The sequence below is a fragment of the Orycteropus afer genome, unplaced genomic scaffold (assembly GCF_000298275.1).
Source record: "Orycteropus afer afer isolate SDZICR_OR568_19922 unplaced genomic scaffold, OryAfe1.0 scaffold00088, whole genome shotgun sequence".
NCBI lineage: Eukaryota > Metazoa > Chordata > Mammalia > Tubulidentata > Orycteropodidae > Orycteropus > Orycteropus afer.
In genome coordinates, this window is record NW_006921675.1 from 681,964 (window position 1) to 702,202 (window position 20,239).

General features: G+C 41.7%; 1 protein-coding gene across 1 annotated transcript in view; it reads left to right on the plus strand.

The window, feature by feature from the left end:
- Positions 1-20,239, plus strand: part of MTHFD1 (methylenetetrahydrofolate dehydrogenase, cyclohydrolase and formyltetrahydrofolate synthetase 1) — a 76,850-nt gene that overhangs the window by 28,306 nt on the left and 28,305 nt on the right. The window contains 10 exon segments of the mRNA XM_007942281.2: positions 4,952-5,011; positions 5,435-5,488; positions 6,846-6,982; positions 7,115-7,215; positions 9,498-9,634; positions 10,843-10,954; positions 16,075-16,202; positions 16,701-16,798; positions 17,388-17,561; positions 18,609-18,745. Of these exon segments, the coding sequence (XP_007940472.2) occupies positions 4,952-5,011; positions 5,435-5,488; positions 6,846-6,982; positions 7,115-7,215; positions 9,498-9,634; positions 10,843-10,954; positions 16,075-16,202; positions 16,701-16,798; positions 17,388-17,561; positions 18,609-18,745 (1,138 nt within the window).

Below are 20,239 nucleotides of genomic sequence, written 5' to 3' on the forward strand. Positions count from 1 at the left end.
AAACATTGTTCCCATATAATTGCACATTATTTCCCCATTAGAGAGACCGGGAGTAGTCAAGAGGCCTTAGGCCTTAGTCAAGAAGAAAAGCATAGGAGGCCAGCTCTGTGCCGGATGTGTTCTCTCCTGGGGTGGGTTTTCCTTTTCTGTAATTACTAAGTAAGAATAAAAGGTATATATTGTAGGTGTACACTCTGTACATTTGGGGGCCGGTTATTTTTTGGCTTATTCTTGTGAATTATTTATTATGGAAAGACATAAGTGTCATAGTCAAGAAATCTGTTTCTGTAAACCTTTCCTTAGCAGTTTTGAGAGATTTCTGCCCTCATTCCTGCTTTTAAAATTGACTTCCAAACTTTTATTTTGGACTTAATGATTACAAGTGTATTTGTTACATAAACATTGTTCTGCAGATTGTCTCCTATGGCCTTGTCCACAAACAGTGGTAGATTTTTTTTTAGTCTTTCACTTTAGCACACCTGAGTCAACATTTTTCTATGATACAAGGTTTACATATTATGTTGTAATCACATCTCCATTGTCTTGGATCTCTTGTCTTTTCTGTGCTGGTGATGGACACTACCTTCTCCCACATGCCCAGGTGAAAAACCCAACATCATCTCTCTCTCTCTTTTTTTTTTTTTTTAATTATGGTAAATATATAGGTAGGAGTCTCCCTGGATGGTGCAAATGGTTAAGCACTCTTTGACTAGCCAAGAGATTTGCAGGTTGAACCCACTAGAGACACCTCAGAAAACAGGTCACAGCAGCTGACAACAACAGGTATATAGGCAATAAAACACTTGTCATTTCTATAATCTTCGCAGGTATGGTTTAGTGACTTTAATTATGTTCATCATGTTCATCCATCACCATTAACTGTTCCCGAATTTTTCCAGCACCCTTAACAGAGGCTTAGGGTCCTCTAAGCATTGCAGGGTCATCTTTTTAGGGTGTCCCTCCCTCACTCCCTACATCCCACCAAGACCATTATTGTCCTATTGATTCTACATCTTGTAAACTCTTGGAATCTGTTCCCTCCTCTTCATTTCCACTGCTCCCTCCTTAGGTCAGGCCCTCATCTTCTCCCAGGCCACTAAAGCCGCCTCTTTACTGATTTTAGGGTTCAGATCTAGAGTCTCCAGTCTGTCCTCTTGACCACAACTGCAGTTGTGTAGTAAATTACTTGGTATGGCTTTTCTAGCCATAAGTCTTTGTAAACTCCATGGTGGAATTTTCTGTGAGCAACTGAGGAGCTCTTGATTGTTAAAGTTATCCACCTGGGGTATTTCTGTTGAGAGTGGCCCAAAGCAATGTTCTAGGAAGTTTGCTCTCAGGTGCTTAGAATTCTAATGTAATGGTTGGTTAGTCTGGCCACTCTGCTAGGCTCAAAAGGAGCCCTCCTAGAGGCAAAAAGTCTCTGACTGCTGACTGAGAAAGATGTGCTGCTGAGAGAAACACACTCCTGAGAGACGTGCTGCTGAAAAAGAGACACCAAGAGACACATTAATGGGAGAGAGGAACCGAGAGACACACACTGCTGGGACAGAGACTGAGGGAGACTATTGGCTGAGAGACGGTGGGCTGAGAGAGACTGTGTGTTGCTCCTGAACTTGAATCATAGCCTGTTGCTTCCCTAATAAACCCCATAATCTGTGAGTTCTTTGTGGCCATTGCAGCGAATTATCAAACCCAGCAAAGAGGTGGTGGGTGCTGCAGGAGGTGTTGGGGTTAATGAAAGGTCTGGAGGGAATAGGCCTCAGGCTATTGATGGTGATTCTGTCTTCCTCTTGTGGGGTTAGAGGAAGTCAGAAGATGTGGCCTCCCTGCCTCTACGGCATGCAGCTTTTGTCACATTGTGAATTTGATCACAGTCCCACCATACCCTCTCCTCATCCTTTCTAGAAGGAATGACAGTGTTATTTATAGTGTCTACTACAATTTGAGGGAGCTCTGGTAGCGTAGTGCCTCAGGCACTTGACTGCTAACCAGAGAGCTGGCGGTTCAAACCCACCAGCCACTCCTCGGAAGGAAGATGGGGCAATCTACTTCCGTAGTGATACTGCCTCGAAAACCCAAGGTGGGGTCACTATGAGTCGGGTCCGACTCGACGGCACATAACAACAACAACACTACAATTCAAAAGATTTATATATATATTTCTAATTGTTGCAATTTTTATATTACTTCTGCAAGGTGGGTGCTGTTCCCCTATAGTCAAGGTAACTAACTGATGGTCAGAGATCTTGGATAACATGCCCAAAGGCACAGTCAGAGATGGACTGAGTCTGGCATAAGAACCCAGGTCAGTCTGTCTCCAAAACCCAATTGCATTTCCTTTTTTATGCTTCCCTCACTCCTTGGCATTGCATTCAAGGACATTCATGATGTAGCCAAGTATATATTAAAAAGGTGGATTTTTTTTTAATGGAATGGTAACTTCCCAAATAAGTAAATATTTAAAAGAAATTAAGACTTGACTTTGCATTCATGAGAGATATGAATGAGGCTGCATTTCCATCACCCTAGCGTGTAGGATACTTTAATTCTTAATGGTAAATAGTTAACACTTCCTACTAGAAACTATTCAAAATGCTTTCTATTCAACCATCACAAAACACATGGACAAAAAAAACACATGAAAACGGTGGTCAGTAAATTATGGCCAAGGTTATTGGCCCTTAACATTTTCATAGGATTTAAAAAAGTGAAGAAGACAAAGAATATGCTGCAGAGTATGTGGCCTGCAAAGCCTAAGACAGATACTGTCTGGCCCTTTATAGCAACAGTTTGCAGACCCATGGCATTAAAAAAAAAAAGTGTTTCCTAACTTGTTCTGGCATAGGACATTGTGTATGAGGGATGTAGTTTTCAGCCTCCTTCAAGGAAGAAATTAGCATTCTTAATAAAATGCTTAAGTAATTTTCTGATAAACTATGAAGGGATTAAGATTTGTTCTGAGAAACCAGTCTTCTACCCACTCAGGTGACTGTCAGTCAAGAATCGTTAACTAAACATTCTTTTTGTGTCTTGTCTAACAATGATTACATAACCATTTCCTCCTATCAGATGCCTATACCGAGAGTAAGTCTTTGGATTGGTTTCTTAGGGGTCTTTTCTTGGGCAATAGGATTATAATACAACTTTGACATATGCTTATCATTATTAAGTTTTTTTTTTTTTTTTTAAACTGGCAGCAGTTTTGAAGTTTTAGGAAAATTTCTTCAAACACATTCATGTATAAGTTACCCATGAAAGAGCAGCAAGGGCAACAAGGACTTCAGACATGTCTCCTGTAACACCACATGCCAACACTACACGACACAGACAGCATCTGCAGAAAAAGGCTGTGGCTTCAAGTTTCAACCAAAGGGATCCTTCACATGCAAGGGCAGCAGAAATGTACTTCCAACGACACCACACTCAGAAAGATGCTTACGGACCTTTGGTAGAAAAGTTACTAATAGATGCATTTCGACTACCTCATAGATGAATGAAGACAGTCTAGAACAGAGAAGTTGTGGTTAAAAAAGGCCTAGCAGTGAGCTATGAAACCTGTTATTCTCAGAGTGAAGTCTAAATAACTAATTTTAGTTATAAATATTAATGAAAACTGTAAGAGAAAAAAACACTTTCATACTTGGAACCACCTCCCTTTCTACTTTGATCTAAAAATCTCAGAGTATATCAGCCGGGTGATCACAAATCAGGAAGGGTAGGTGGTTGGCACGAGGAATGTGTGTAGAAAATGACCAGAGAGTAACTATGAGAGGAGAGGCATGAAAATGCTAGAGAGATCTCACAGGAGGTAACTAAAGTGCAAATGATTGATGGAAAAACCCACTTCCCCACAAAGGACACTTCTGGCTTTCTTGAAATTTAAATTAGCATCAGAGAACAATATTTTGTATGTAATGCACAGCTGAGACCAAGATTAAGGCCATGTTTGGACTTTGCTTAGTAAAATCTGAAGGGGTGCTTCCAATCACAGCATGGACATGACAAGGTCTGGGAATACTGTTACAAAGAACTGTGCTTCAGTTATCTTTGGTATCAAGGAACCTACCACTTTTCCCCCTGCAATACTGGAGAAATCAAAATTATGATGACATCATATTGAGAGAATATTTCAGACTTTAAAAGGCGAAGTGCTGGGTATGGAAAAATATTTGTAAAATCTCATTTTACAGATAAACAGTTACCATGAAAAACTCTTAAGTATGTTCTTAAGTAAAGAAAGGAGTCCTGGGTGGTACAAATCGTTAACTCACTTGGCTGCTCACAGAAGGTTGACGGTTCAGGTCCACTGCAGAGGCATCTTAGAATGGAAAGCTCTTGAGTATGTTCATGAAAGAAACAAAGGGAGCAGAGTGGGACACAGCACAGTGGTTCGGTTTGTCTTCAATGCCATACTTTCCTCTCTGTCTTGAGGGTGCGTATTGCTGCCTCCCGTGATATCCATACTCTGTAAACTAGAATTAGTCAATCCAAACTGGTTTGTCTGTGTGGCTGAGCCTAAGCCATTCCCTGGCCCACCTGTGCAAGTGTGGAATGTGCCTTTTGGGAGTGCCTGCCTCTCTCAGCCTAGGTGTTTTTCCTTCCTTCCACACCCTGATGCTATGGTATGTCTGCTTGATGGTTCCACGTGTTTCTGCCAGGCTTGTAGCAGCCTTGCCTGGTTTTTAATGCAGATGCTGAGGTCCCTACGTTTTCTTTACCCCTAGCTGTTAAAGTGGGAATAAGCAGGGTGTTGTTTAGGGGGTGAGGTGCAATATGCCTGTGCTCACATCCCTGTCCTGCTACTGCGTTCTCCTTATTCTCCTGTAAAAGTTCTCTGCACTAAGCATCGCATGATTAAACATTCCTTTTATCAAAACTATGATTTTAGAAGCTTTTCTGTACACTTTGCTCTTCCCTTAAGCATCTGATTTGCATGTATTTATTATTCTAGGTTGGCAACAGAAGTGATTCAAATCTTTATATAAATGTGAAGCTGAAGGCTGCTGAAGAGGTAAAATCCTAGACCGGGGTGCCACCCCCCCCCCAACCCATGCCTCCACCCCAGTCCTGTCTTTCATCCCTTGCCCTTTGTGCCTCTCCCCATTAAAACTTCACCACTCAAAGCAGATTTGATTTTGTAAGTCAGAAATGGGTGGCTTGGCTCTACAGCCTTTGGTTTACCTTGAATATTTTCTCATCAATGGTATGCTTACTTCCCGAAGAATAGGGATAGCAGGAAATTGCTTAATTGTGGTGGTGACAATTGATAAATAAATGATGAATGGGTCAAAATGAGAGAATAATTCTTCATAACATGTAAGGATGAAGTGATGACAAACACCCTCTGGTTGCTTTTAGTCCTGTCTGGAAATAAATGGGCCCATATCTCTAGTTTACATGCCATTTACCTGTTTTAAATGTTCGTTTTTTGCAGATTGGCATCAAAGCAACTCACATTAAATTACCAAGAACAGCCACAGAAACTGAGGTGAGCTGTTAGGCATCAACTGTTAAGAGGGCAGTTGAAGAGCTTTCCTCTCTAGTTTTGGCACTTTAGAGACTGATAATGTTTAATGTATATACATCTCTAGGTAATTCTTTTATTCACAGACTCTGCCCCTTGAAAATACCCACCAAGTAAGTGGTTCAGTCCTAGGGTATGAACATGCATTATTCAAAGTGTGCTTTAGGTAACACTTGCTTCCAAGTCATCTGTGATGCTCATTGAAAAGTAATCTCTAAGTGAAGCCATTCCCAGAGGTCACCTTTCAGCCAAATAACATTAGCTTATAAATAAACACACTCGTGAATAATGTGCTCCCATAAACAATCAACTATAGGAGAACACACGGTCAACATTACCCAAAAGCAAAGATGGGAGAAGGCTAGGAGGAGCAGGGAAGCTAGATCAATGGAAACAGGACAAACAGAATGGAAATAATGAGAATGGTGACACACTGTGAAAACTATAATCAATGTCATAGAACAATCTGTATAATGTTAAATGAAAACCTAATTTGCTTTGTAAACTTTTACCTAAAACACAATAAAGTATTAAAAACGAGAAAAATGGTCCCTGGGTCTTAGCCTGTAGCTTCTTGCATTTTAAAATCCAAATGAGTATTCCATTTGTATGATCTTCAAGAATAGGCAAAACAAATCGATGATAGGGTTGCCTGTAGGTGGTGGGATTGACTGGAAAGGGCAAGAGAGGAAGGGAACTTTCTGAGGTCATAGAAATGTTCTGTATCTGTGGTCAGCACTAGTTCCACGTTAGGAGGAAGACCTGGCCATCTGCTCCGTAAACACTGTGGCCTAGCAACCCTGTGGAGCCAGTTCTTCTCTGTCCTGTTGGGTCACTGAGTCGGAGCCAACTTGATGGCACACAGCAAGAGCAGCTCCTTACGGCTTATTAAATTAAAATGGAATGAAATTTAAAATTCCATTTCTTAGTACACTAACCACATTTCCAGTGGTCAGTAACCACCTATGGCTAGGGATCATTATATACACATTATAGAACATTTTCACCATCACCCAAAGTAGTATTGGCTAGTGCTGCTCTATATCATGGTTTGGATGATGGTGACGTGGGCATTATTATTGCAGTACTAAGATATTAAAGTTCTTAGGTCTTTTATTTGATGGATTTCTTACCAGATACCTGGGGGATATATTTTATGTTAAAGTAGTGTTGTGTTCAGGATTCAAGAGGAAATACGTTTGAGAGGACTATAATTTAATTCTTGGGGGGAAATGGACAACCTGAGTATTTAGTTAGAAAGTTTTTCTTTGCCCTTTCGATTTGTATATGGTCAACAAATTGTATGTGTTATTACTTTTAGGTGTTAAAATGTGTTACATCTTTGAATGAAGACTCCACTGTGCATGGGTTCCTAGTGCAGCTTCCTTTAGATTCAGAAAATCCCATTAACACCAAAACAGTGATCAATGCTATTGTACCCGAAAAGGATGTGGATGGGTGAGTGTGGCTTGGTTTTCTATATTGTATCGCATGATTCCATTTATAAGGTACTTCTATTTTGGGACCACAGCATGTTTGCTTCTAAAAAGTAAAGAATCCTAATTATTTTCATCTATTTTACTATTTTAGATTGACTAGCATCAGTGCCGGAAAGCTTGCTAGAGGTGACCTAAATGACTGTTTCATTCCTTGTACACCTAAAGGATGCTTGGAACTCATCAAAGAGACAGGTGAAAAATAAACCAACAAAACCCAGAGCATCATTTCCTGGAGCCTGGTCTTGACACGTGGAAGTGTAGAGGAGCTACATTGTGGGCCATAAATACATGGACTTCCTTGGCACACAGGCCTGGCTCCAAGGGACTTCACCTAAATATTCACCGGGTTTTCTCAACAACTCTAGGAGTACATACTGTTGCTGCTCAACAGCTGAGAAAACAGGTTCAGAGAGATTAAGTAACTTGTTTAAGAGACTCAGCTAGTTAGCCATAGTGCCAAGATTTGACTCATGGTTATTTGAGTTCAAAGCAATTTCTCTTTGTAAAAAAAATAACCCATATGGTACTAAGAATTCAGAGTATGAAACGATGAAACCTTATACTGAAAAGTTCCCACCACTGAAATGGGCCCTGAGCCTCCATAGTCATTTTAGGGCTACACAGGTGGCTGGAGAAGACCCCTTTCACAGTTGGCTGGATTACTCCATTACCTAGTCATCACCTTGATTCTTTAATTTTATCATGAATACTTGAAAGGCATTATTTATTTATTTGTATTGTGGTTAAATACACGTAACATAAGCTTTACAATTTTAACCATTTTGAAGTGTACCGCTCAGTGACATTTAGTATGTTCACGGTGTTGTACAGTCCTCACCACTATCTAGTTCTAGAATATTTTCATCACCCCAAAAAGAAATTTCATACCCAGAAAACACTCACTTCCCATTATCCCCTTTTTCCCAGCTCCTGGCAATGAGTAATCTGCTTTCTCGCAGAGGTTATTTTTACAAGGTGGTGTATCCTGTTAAAGGAAGTGGGTCAAAAGTTTCAAGTAGAAAGTATTGGCCTGTTTTTTTCCCCCAAGCACAAATGAAAATTTCTGTGGTTGGCAAGAAAAGGGTCAAGCCATCAGCCTTGGGACAACTATTCCTGTTCTACCGACACTGAATTTATATTCTGCAGCATATTTAGCAAACGATCTATTACAACTTTATAAAAAACAATCCATGGAGCTGTAGCAGCTATAGTTTTCCGACTTCCTTGTATTGATGATAAAGCTGCCATTTGCCCTAATTGGCGAATCCAAAACAGTATAGTGAGGTAGCTTTTAAACACTCCTTAAATCGTGAGCTCTTTGCTTCTAAATGTTTATGATATGCACATTATATAAGAGTTTATCTTTCTCAGAGTAAGTTAAATTTACATAAGTAGCATGATTTTCAACACTAACCGCCTTCAGCCATGGCTGGATAGAGGCATTCAGACCAAGTTCTCCAGATCTGATCTTTGCTTTCTTTGTGGGTGCCTTCATTCTCAGGTTCCACTTGGTGCTTCTAGGCAATTCCATCCTTAGACCAAACAGTTGTGGAGTTGGATTTCATTGGCTGGGACTGAAAATTTGGTCACTTGTCTGCTATAGGTTGTGCACTCAAATCATCTCTGTTGAGTGGAGTGTAACAGTCCTGAAAAGGACATTGGCACATTGCCAGTGGAGTCTCTGGGTAATGCAAGAGTTAAGTACCCGCCTGCTACCTGAAAGGTGGTGATTCCAGCCCACCCACAGGCACCTCGGAAGAAAGGCCTGGCAGTCTGATTCCGAAAGGTCAAAGTCTTGAAAACCCTGTAAAGCAGGTCTACTCTGATCCACGTGGGGTTGCTGTGAGTCGAGATCTGCTGAAAAGCAGCTGACAACCACAGTGTTGCCAATGGATGCTAAATAGGCAAAAAGAAGAGCTTTCTACTACAGATGAGTTTCTCCTTTCTCACTTCCCTGCAAGTAACCCTTTGCCTCAGGCCCTAAGCCAAAAAGGAAATTTGGATTAGGAACTGCATATGTGTCCTTACTGAACTTGGAAAGAATTACCAATATTGATCTAATTTTCTTCTCTTCCATTCACCCCATTTACATTTACTCTCTTTGTTTTAACTGTTTTCCCATGTAAATTAATCCGATGCCGCCTTCCATATGGCTGTTTAGTAGTATGTTGAATTTTTTTTTTCTTTGAGTGTAGGTTTCTTCTTATTCCCTTATGACTCAAAGAATGGATCTTGGCTTACGCTTCTCTCTAAAACCCATGGCAGGAAGGCCACATGTACAAGTCTTAATTTGTAACTAAAAACCTAGAGTTGAGAATATTGTCACCAAAGAAGGAATATTTTCATGAAGGTTTCAGCTTGATGCTAAGAATCTGCTTTTGTGGATTAATTGTTCTGAATTTTCCTGTTTAAGTGGCACGTGAAGGAGGGCCGTTCCTTCTCCCAGCTCTGATGCATGCTGGCTTTTCTTTTAGGGGTGCAGATTGCTGGAAGTCATGCCGTAGTGGTTGGGCGTAGTAAAGTAGTTGGTGCCCCAATGCATGACTTGCTTCTGTGGAACAGCGCCACAGTGACCACCTGCCACTCAAAGACTGCCAATCTGGATGTGGAGGTAAGGGGTCAGAGTGGTGTAGACGCCTACTCTGTGCATGTACGTGTGTGCGCTCTTCCCATAAGGGGGTTGACTGACGTTTAAGTGCCAGGCACTGCCATGTATTTTACACTCATTTTATCTTTAACCTCCATGAGTCTTGTTTGGTTTTACAAAATGAGGACACAACTCATATTAAAAACTTGCCCAAGTTTACATGGCTAGCACACATGTAGGAGCCAAAGTTCATATGTTCTGAATGTGCAGCCTTCACCATTCTCCAGCTGCAGAATGTTTTCATCACTCCAAAAGAAACTGTGCCCAGTAAACAGCCACTTCCCATTACCCCCTTCTGTCCATACTCTTTTTACTCCAGTCCACCTCATGGTAAATAAGTCTTACCAGCATAGGTTCTGGGATTGCATATTGTCACCAGTGGTGGCCTGCTACCCAGAGGTACAAGTGCACCTGAGAGGTTGTGGACAGTGGTCTTGTAGCATCTATGGCAGCATGTTCTTGACCTTTGCATTGAATCCCTTAGCCCAAGAAGTTTCACCCATACATGTCCCTGTTAATAGCATAGGCTGCCCTGCTGGCACAGTAGTTAAGTGCTTGGCTGCTAACCAAAATGTCAGTGGTTTGAACCAACCAGCCACTCTGCAAAGAAAGGATGTGGCAGTTTGCTTCTGTAAAGATTGCAGTGTTGCAAACCTTATGGTGCAGTTCCATTCTGTCCTGTAGGGTTGCTATGAGTCAGAATTAACTTGGAGGCAACAGGTTTGGTTTTGGTTGGTTGGCAGCACATTCTCCTAAACGTGAGGAGACAGTGGGAGAGGGGCCAGCACCTTTTCTCTCTTTCCATTCTCTCAGAGTCTGTGTGAGGTGGGAGTACCCTCATTTGATAGGAGAGGGAACTATCTCCCATCTTACATACCTCAGGGGTAGTGTCCTGGGTCCGTGGCTCCCAGCCTATGCTACCCCTGCTCTGCAGGTTCTCATCAGTTTCCCCGTAACATCTGCAGTGGAAGGAGCTTCCTGGCAGGCTTTGGGGATGAGCCTGCACATGAAGGGCTATCAGACATGGTGTGCAGCATTTGGACTGTAACCTGTGAAATAGGTGATGCCAACTAAGAATTTGATGCAACATTCAGGGCTGCCCTTTACCCCTCTAGGTTTTTGTTTGTTCATTTCATTCTTTAATTTCTAAAGTCACTATTCCTTTTCTCCAGGTAAACAAGGGTGATATCGTGGTAGTTGCAGTGGGTCAGCCTGAGATGGTGAAAGGGGAGTGGATCAAACCTGGGGCCATAGTCATTGACTGTGGAATTAATTATGTTCCAGGTAAGCATTGCTGGAGGTAAGGTGGTTTCTGGTGGAGAAATAGGTGGAGAAAGGATTATGTCTGGGTCTTCAATAAAGTCTGTGAACCTGTTGTCTCTGTTTTATGCTTGACATTGTAAGATTTAGAGAGAGACTTGCTTCAGGGCACACACTTTTAGTAAATGATGTAGTTGCTACCTAGGGTATGCCCACCTGATGTCAGAACCTGTATTTCCAAGATACATAGCTTCCAAGGTGGTGTGGTCCAGGGAGAGAGGCTGGGAGGATGTGTCTTTATCTTCATGTAGAAGTCACCTTTTATTTTAACAAAGGTGAGATATAGATTTAAAATATAGTGTAATCCTTGTAACGGGCAGTGTGAGTCCAGAAGAAGGACTCCTCCTTGAAAGATCCTCTAGATCGGCTTTCTTAACTAAGATGTTTGACCTAGGCTTTCCTCCAGGCAGGGATAGATTCTCTCTCTCCTCTGTTGTGAGCATCACCACAGAATGTTACCCCCTTACCTGGACTCTTACAAACTTCTTACTGGTCTCCCTGCTCCAGCTGATCACCAGTCATGCCGATCTGCATGCTTGTGCCTTGCCACACCGACCTTGTGACATAGCTCTGGGACCTTCTTCTCCCACGTTATTTGCCAGACTCCTTAGCCTTACTCTGTAATTTCAACCCACTCCTGTAGCCTTTTTTGTCACTCACTTTGTGAATACCTATCTTAAACTTTTGTACAACAGGATGACTTGATGTCCCCTTCAGATGCTCATCTGTCCTTTGCACTTTCTATGCAGGCTTTCATTGGTGAAGCAGGCTGTCATTACATCAGGAAGTTTTTCAAACAGGAAACTTGAAAGAACAGTACAGTGAATACCTGCATAGGTCCCTGATAGATTGAAGAAAATAACAGCCTTTAACTGAGCAGCTATTTCTGTGGATCAAGCACTGTGCCAGATAGCGGGCTACACAATTGAATAAGGCTCAGCCATGACTTTCACCTTCAGCCACTTCCTTTCCTCCTCTCTGTCTATTAAAATGCCCTTTTCTCTTCCCAGGCCTTGTCTGATCATCCCTCAACAAGGGATGCTCTCTCCTTTTGAAAGTCTTGCATTTCCTCCCTCCCTTCCCATAGAATCTTGGGTTTCTTTTAGTGTATGTGTGTTGTGTTACGTATGGATCTGGGTTCTCTTCTGTTAGAATTGATTCTTCACAGGCAATAGTCCCTGTGGTGCCAAAACCAAACCAACTGCTGTTGAGTCAGTTCTGACTCATGGCAACCGCTTGCCTTTCAGAGTAGAACTGTGCTTCACAGGGTTTTCATGGCTATCGCCTTTCAGAAGCAGATAGCCAGGCCTTTCTTCCAAGATGCCTCTGGGTGGATATGAACTACAAGCCTTTCAGTTAGTAGGCAAGCGCTTAACCGTTTGTGCCTTCCAGGGCCTTGTCTGTGGTGTCCACACGTAAGCAGTGTCCAGCTTTATACCTTCTAATTCCTAACACTCAGTGCTGAATTGTTGAAGGGAGTTATAACATGAATAATCTTTTTTCTCCCTTCCCATCTCAGGTTTGAAATACAGACATTAAACTGCCAGGAACATTAGTCACTGTCAAGTCTTCACCATTTTTAACCTCCCTCCCACTCTCCCTTCCATGCTTTTAAGACAGTAGCTCATAATTGATCACTCATTTTCTTGTAGTGTAATTATCTAATAGGTGATAAAGAAATTGCTCTCCTACAACTCCTCACTTTGAATACTTGCAATATGACATTCATGCTCATTCTGTGTAAAACCTGGCATCTGTGTGATAGTTCTGCTGTTGGCGTTCTTTGGATTAGATGTGAGAGATGGAAGAAGGAAAACCTGGGTGGGATTTTGAGTCTTACAAACAGATAGGAAATGTTGACTTAAACATGAAACTTAGCATCCTGTTCACACTTATTCCTCACATAGAGGGTAAAATTTGTATAACAGAATAGCAGTATTTCTCCTGATAAACTATTTTTACTGATCATGGGCAAATAAATATTCATAAGGCTGGCTGACTTTTACTGTCTCCCAAACAAAAAACCAAACCGACTGCCATCGTATCGATTCCAACTCATAGCGACTCCTGTTGGGTTTCCGAGGCAGTAAATCTTGATGGAAACAGATTGCCCGGTCTTCCTCCTGCACTGTTCTGCAAGGGTGCCAAAATCACTATTGAGTGACGTTGAGCAGTGATTGGGGAACCTAAAATCTGTTCTTTGCAGATGTTCATTTTAGAAGTGCCACATCTCACAGCTGTGACCACTTCTTGATTCATATTTTAATTTAAATGATTTACATAGTACAGTCAGGGATAACAGCTTCAGTCACTTCCCAAATTAAGAATGAGTTAAGGGATGCATATTTTTTCAAAAAAAGAAGTATTTTTTTTAAGATTCAGGTGCAGAGCAGAAAGCTTTGGTCAGAGAAACATGTAAAAGTGTTCTTCACACTTGGCTTACTAACAGAAGTTTGAGAAAACCAAAAGCCCACCGCCACCAAGTCAATTCTGACTCACAGCTACTACCCCCACTGGGTTTCCAAAGTTGTAAATTTTTACAGAAGTAGATTGCCTCATCTTCCTCCCGTGGAGCAGCTGATGAGTTTGAACTGCCGACCTTGTGGTTAACAGCCAAATGCCTTACCCACTATGCCACCAGAGCTCCTTAGTTTGAGAAGGGCTATAAAAAGAAGGAACAGATTCCTCACCCTACCCCAGTCACTTCAGTGGTTTCTATACTGGGAATCCCAAATTAAGTATGAAGGAGTCAGCGTACTGCCAGTCTTAAGTTTTATTCATACATGCAGTTTCCCAATGAAAGGGAAATCTAGGGCCAAGGGTAGATAACCAAAATGTTTGTTCATTACTGAAACCATATACTTAGGTTGAAGAATGCTTGCTTTTTCCACTGTCCACATTACACTATCCATGAAACACTATGTATATATCAGAGGACACTCAAGTCCAGCCTGACAGTGTTTATGATAGATTGTTAGGGAGCAGAACTGAGCTCATCCAGTGCAGCCTTTAGTTCTGCAGCTGTTGGTATGTGTCTCCTATATATGGCAAAACTAAAACAACAGACATTAATGAATAGAAACAGGAGCAGGGGGTATTTTAAGCCAACTTCAGGGTTAGACTCAAAACTTGTACAAAGGGCAAACCATAGTTCCTTGGCATTGTGAAACTTGACTTTAAGGGTTATAAGAGAAAATGTTCTGTCCTTGCCTGCTGTTTTGTAATCTTCCAGAAACCTGAAACTATCCCAAGGAGTTGTGTTTACCAGCTCCTTATAGTTATCCTAGTACATGTAAAAAATAGCTGAAGTATCTAAGATGGGAAGAGAAATCCTTATGTTTGGAGAATGCTTTTCCATTTTCAAGAATGTGTACATTTTCTTGTTTGCTTCTCGACCACCTTGTGAAGTTAAAAAAAAAAAAAAAACCCAGTTGCTGTCAAGTCAACTCCGACTCACGGCAGCTCTGTGTGTCAGAGTACAGCTGTGCTCAGTATGGTTTTCAGTGGCTGATTTTTTTAAGTAGATCACCAGTCCTTTCTTCCATGGTGGCTCTGGGTGGACCGCAACATCTAGCCTTTTAGTTAGTAGCCAAAGGCATTGGTAGTGTTAATCCTTTGCATCTTTGGGCTCCAGGTAAATATGGAGTCCACAGGGGCTATGGACTAACAGTTAGAAGAAAGCTGATCTTAGAGCCTGGGTCTCTTAATTCTGGCTTCTTGGCCACTTCCTGAAGCTTCCTGTCTCAGTTTTGGAGTTCTGATCACAGAAAAGTGATGATGTGGCTCAGATTCTGCCAGATCTCGGGAGCTTCAGCGCTGCAAGGTCTAGCCCTGTCCCCAGCTCCTCCCAGAAGTGCACCAAAGCCAAGTGTAGGATGTGCTTTGTGCGAGTGAAAAATGATGCATCATTGGGTTTTGTTCTCCTGAATAGCTCTTCTGTGCTGGTAAGATTTGTAGTTGTTCTGTATCCTTTTAAGAGAAGTGTAATTATATTCTTTGCCTTTAGCATACATTTAAGTAGCTGTTCGTTTTTGGAATTAGATGTTGAATTGTTCCTCCAGCTCATGCATGGAGCTTACAAAATGCTGACAGTTGCTGTAGAAACGGTATCTGGCAGCTGTGACACAGTTGGAGCTTTATGCACCCAAAAAATTTCTTTGTAGACTGTTCCTGGTTACCTAGTGCTGCTCTGACAGGAACATACCACAAATGGGATGGCCTTAACAAACAGGAGTTTATTGTCTTATAGTTTGGAGGCTTTAAGTCCAAGTTCAAAGTGCCAGGCTCTAGAGGATGGAGTCTTGGGCTCCAGCTCTGCCTCCAGCTTCTGGCCACTAGAGGCTTTTTTACACTCAGCTGCTGGCTGCTGAGGCTGCCAAGCCCAAAGTTGACCAATAAAAAGGCACAGTCCCAATGTTACCAAATCACACGGCAGGCCATTAATTCAAGTCCATTGTAAGTCCCAAGGTTGGCAGAGCATGGCATGCTGTTGAAAAACGAATGACATGGCTACATGCAGGGTTCAAGTGTGGCACAAGCTAGAGACCATTCCCAAAACTTCTCCTTACATACAGGAAGCAGACCACATCCCAAAGGCAGCTACTCAGCTGCTTGTGGTAGATCCCACCATGGAGCTGATTGCGATTCTCATCATGGGGAATAACTACCACCAGCTGCCCAGCCACTCAGCCAGGCCCAGCCAAGTTGATATACAAATTTAACTACCACATAGACCTCACAAATTAGCATTTTAGAAGGTTTTCTTTATATATAGGGTAGTTGGTTTTAAGAAACGTTTGGTATTTTGTTTGCCATCTGATGGACTACAAAAGTACTCTCCTCTGGTTCTAAACAAACACTTGAGCATCTTGTGAGATTTTGCAGGTAAAGCATTTTCTCCCTAGGAAATAGCAAACATCTGTCATCCTGTAGCTTATAAATAAAGTAGGTACTTGAGCCTAATGGAACTACGAAACCTAATTTCTATTTCATTTCTGGAACAGGCTGTTGTAATCACTTAACTTAGAAATAAACACCAGGATTGCAATTCTGAGACTTGTCCTTGATTTTCCTCCCTTGACCAGATGATACAAAACCAAATGGGAAAAAAGTTGTGGGTGACGTGGCATACAACGAGGCCAAGGAGAGGGCAAGCTTCATCACCCCTGTTCCTGGTGGCGTCGGGCCCATGACGGTGGCAATGCTAATGCAGGTGCTGGTGAATAAATGCTTCTGTCATAGTTCTAGAGAGCTGATAGAATTCAAGTAAAATTCAAAGTTCAAGTTAGTGCTTTTCCCCAACTAGAAATACCCTAAGACATGTTCAGAAGCTAAGTGAGGGTGTGATTCTATTGAAGGAAAAAGAAAGGGGAATCGAAGAACAAAGAAATAGAACCAGTCCCATTCATGGAGGGGAGTAGAGATAGCACTATTCTAATTTGCTCTGGCGTACAGTAACTTCCCCAAAAAGGAAACAGCAAGCACATTGACCTTGCTAGATATGTTTCATCTTGCTTGCCCTGTTTCGCACATAAGCAGCCCCAAAGCATTTTAGGTGCCTGTAGATTCTTGCCTGGTATTGAAGCAAGTTTCTAGGTAGACCAGGAAGCAGTTAGTCTTGTGATTCAGCTGAAGTGGCCTGGGCTTTGGAATAGAGGCGGAAGTTAAAATCATTACCTCTTTTATGTTCCATTTATATCATTTTGTTTAGAGCACAGTGGAGAGCGCAAAACGTTTCCTGGGAAAATTTAGGCCAGGAAAGTGGGAGATTCAATATAACAACCTTAATCTCAAGACACCTGTTCCAAGGTAAAAATAAAATTTTACAGATTTAAAATGTGGAATTGATGGGTTTTAGCTGAGAGATACCATGGATACGAATATGCTTCCTTTGAAAGTACCATCAATGGTTGTCAAGTGTAAGTGTTACTATTATTGTTGGGTGCCATGGAGTCAATTTCAACTCTTAATGACCCCACGTGACAGAGTAGAACTGCCCCATAAGGTTTTCTAGGCTGTAATCTTTATGGAAGCAGATTGCTGGGTCTTTTCTCCCACGGAGCAACTGGCTGGGTTTGAACTACCAACCTTTTAATTAGCAGCCTGACACCTAACAATTGTCACACCAGGATGTTTCTAAAACAAATTCAAACTCATTGCCGTCGAGTCGAATTCGACTCATAGCGACCCCTCGGGTTTTCGAGGCAGTATCACTATGGAAGTAGATAGCACAGTCTTCCTTCCGAGGAGTGGCTGGTGGGTTTGAACCGCCAGCCTTCTGGTTAGCAGTCAAATGCCTTAGGCACTACGCCACCAAAGCTCCTAGGATGTTACTAGTGTGGGATTAATTTAATTCAGTGAATGAAGATTGATGTAGATTTTCTACATTTCTTTTAAGTGACATTGAAATATCACGATCTTGCAAACCGAAGCTCATTGGTAACCTGGCTCGAGAAATTGGTCTGTTCTCTGAAGAGGTGGAATTGTATGGTGAAACAAAGGCCAAAGTTCTGCTTTCAGTACTAGAACGCCTGAGGCACCAGCCTGATGGAAAATACATAGTGGTGACTGGGTATGGTTCTTAACTCATTTTGCTGATTGAATCTCCATACTATTATAATCATTGGTGTTATTGCCATGTGTTGCATTGGCACTTAGCACATATTTGCACTTAGCACATATTTGCACTTAGGACATATGTGAAAGGTTCGTATAATTTGGTTTTGACATTTTCACATATATTTCACTTGATCCTCACAACCACCTGTGAGATAGGATAGGTAAGAGTAGATTATAGTTTTTCAGAGAGGAGAAAATTGTTGGTCAAAGTCATTCAGGTAGTTAGTGGAAGGGTTGAATCTTGAAACCTGGTATTCAGTGAGAGCCAGGACAAGAACAGATATATGCACTACCATGTTTATTGCAGCACTATTTACAATAGCAAAAAGATGGCAGCCTAGGTGCCATCAGCAGAAGAATGGATAACCAAACTATGGTATATACACACAATGGAATACTATACAACCCTAAAGAATAATGTAGAGTCTGCAAAACACCACATAAAGTGGATGAATTTGGAGGACATTATGCTGAGTGAAATGAGTCAATCACAGATGGACAAATATTATATTAGTTTATTATTGTAAAAAGTCAAGGAAAGGTTTATATATAGAAGGAAAGTTTCTTTGTTGGTTACCAGGGGTGGGAGAGGAGGAGAAAATGTTCCATTGCATAAATAAATAAATAAAAATCTGGTCTTCAGATGGAATTGCTTTTCTTAGACCCAAAATTCATTAATTCACTAGATCTCTCGAGCAATTGTTTTTATTGTGGGGCTAACTTTTGAGGTTATACATTGAGAGGTTAAAGATAGCAGTGTCTCTCTGCAAGGTAAAGAATATTTGCTCCTGATGTGAGAAGAGCGAAGTACAGCAGTCTTCATTTACAATTTTGGAGAAGTTATAGCTAGGAGTCTTAGAAAAGATCCCTCTCAGGCCTTTTGTCTTCCTTATTACTGGGATTTAGAGTCATTCTGTAGGATATGCTAGGTCTGACTTAGTGACTCACATAAACTTAATTCTATATCTAAACCTTTATCTCTTTTGCTTTCATCTTGTAGAATAACGCCAACGCCCCTGGGAGAAGGAAAAAGCACAACCACAATTGGGTTGGTGCAAGCCCTCGGTGCCCACCTTCATCGGAATGTATTTGCGTGTGTGCGACAGCCTTCTCAGGGCCCAACCTTTGGAATAAAAGGTATTAGTGGGCTAGACCCTGGAGGTTCAGTTCTTCCTGGCCTACTTGACCCATGGATGTTTAATAGGGTCTTCACCTCATTTAGATACCAGGAATGTCCTCCTCCTACTTCCCTACTGTGTTTCTTAGGGGGAGGGTTTGCATCACATCATCCCAATCCTGCTGTCTATTCAACATTGAACAAGGGATGGGTAATACATAACTGGTCATGGTTTTATTTGACTAGCAGCAGCTGTCACGTTAACAATACAGATTGTCATAGCTCCTGATCATCATGCTGATTTTGTGGAGACAAAGACAAACCCACACATATTTCACCCTGCTGGAGATAAGAAGAGCCTGCTCTTAATGAATGTATGCTTCATGCCAGGTTTTGTGCTAAGTAGTTAGTGCACATTATCTCATTTTGTCCTCTCATATGAAATAGTGAGTTTTATCCCATTTTATAGGAGTGACAGTTGAGGCTTCAGAGGTAACTTGGTCAGACACCATTATCAAGTATTAGAATAGGGTCCCCATGTCTTTACTTCAGAGCTTATAATCTTAACTATTCCAAATTCTAAAACAATACTGTCAATGCAGTGTTCTTTATTCTGATTATATAAAAACACAACATCAGTAATTATACTTTACCCACAGCTTCTGAAACCTGCAGTACTGCAGATATGTTCTTAATCATTTTTATTAATTACCAGTGGACTTTTGAGGAGTTGGATTTCTCATTTGCACGGTCTCAGGGTAATCACACATTCTGCTTTTTCTAGGATTCCTAATGTTCACGCTGGGCACACCTTTGCTGTTCTGCCTATCATTTTGTTAAATTTTATAAATATGCTGACTCAGTTCTGCTTTTGAGCTTGTCTTAATCAACTTCAGAATGAGGCTTCTCGCTTGTTCTGCATTTTGAACCCAGTATTCTCCTTTTCCACTTGTTAATGAATACATGGTCTGTGCCTCACAAAAGCCACACAGTCTATACCCCAAATTGACCTTGGTCACACTGATAACCTGGTAACCTGGACTTTTTTGATGGGCCAGCATAGTCTCGTATTCAAGCTGTTTTCTAACACATACTCTATTTGGAAGGAGTTGTAGTCTTTGTGTTTGTGTTAGGTTTGTGTTTTAAGTACTCCTTTTTTAAAATGCCAGAGTAGCATTTATGAGAGTAGGAAATGGAACATATTAGCCTTCATGTAACTGTAGTCTGAGTCTTTTGACTGTCAGGAATCATGCGTGGAACCTGTTTCTAAAGGTAATGAGTATGTATGAATCCGTGGTTTTGTCATTTAAACTCAGATTTCAGTTGAGAGCCTGTGTAGCCTGAACAAGTGTTTTAGCCTAGATCCCCGCCGCTGTCCTCGCGTTCCCGGAGGGCGACACCGCGACCCTCTTTTCCGTGTGAGCGCGTTGGGGTGTGGCGTCGTGGGGGTGTTGGGGCCCGAGCCCGTGCCTCTGCCTGCTTGCAGGCCCGTGGACGCTCTGGCGCCCGCCCCC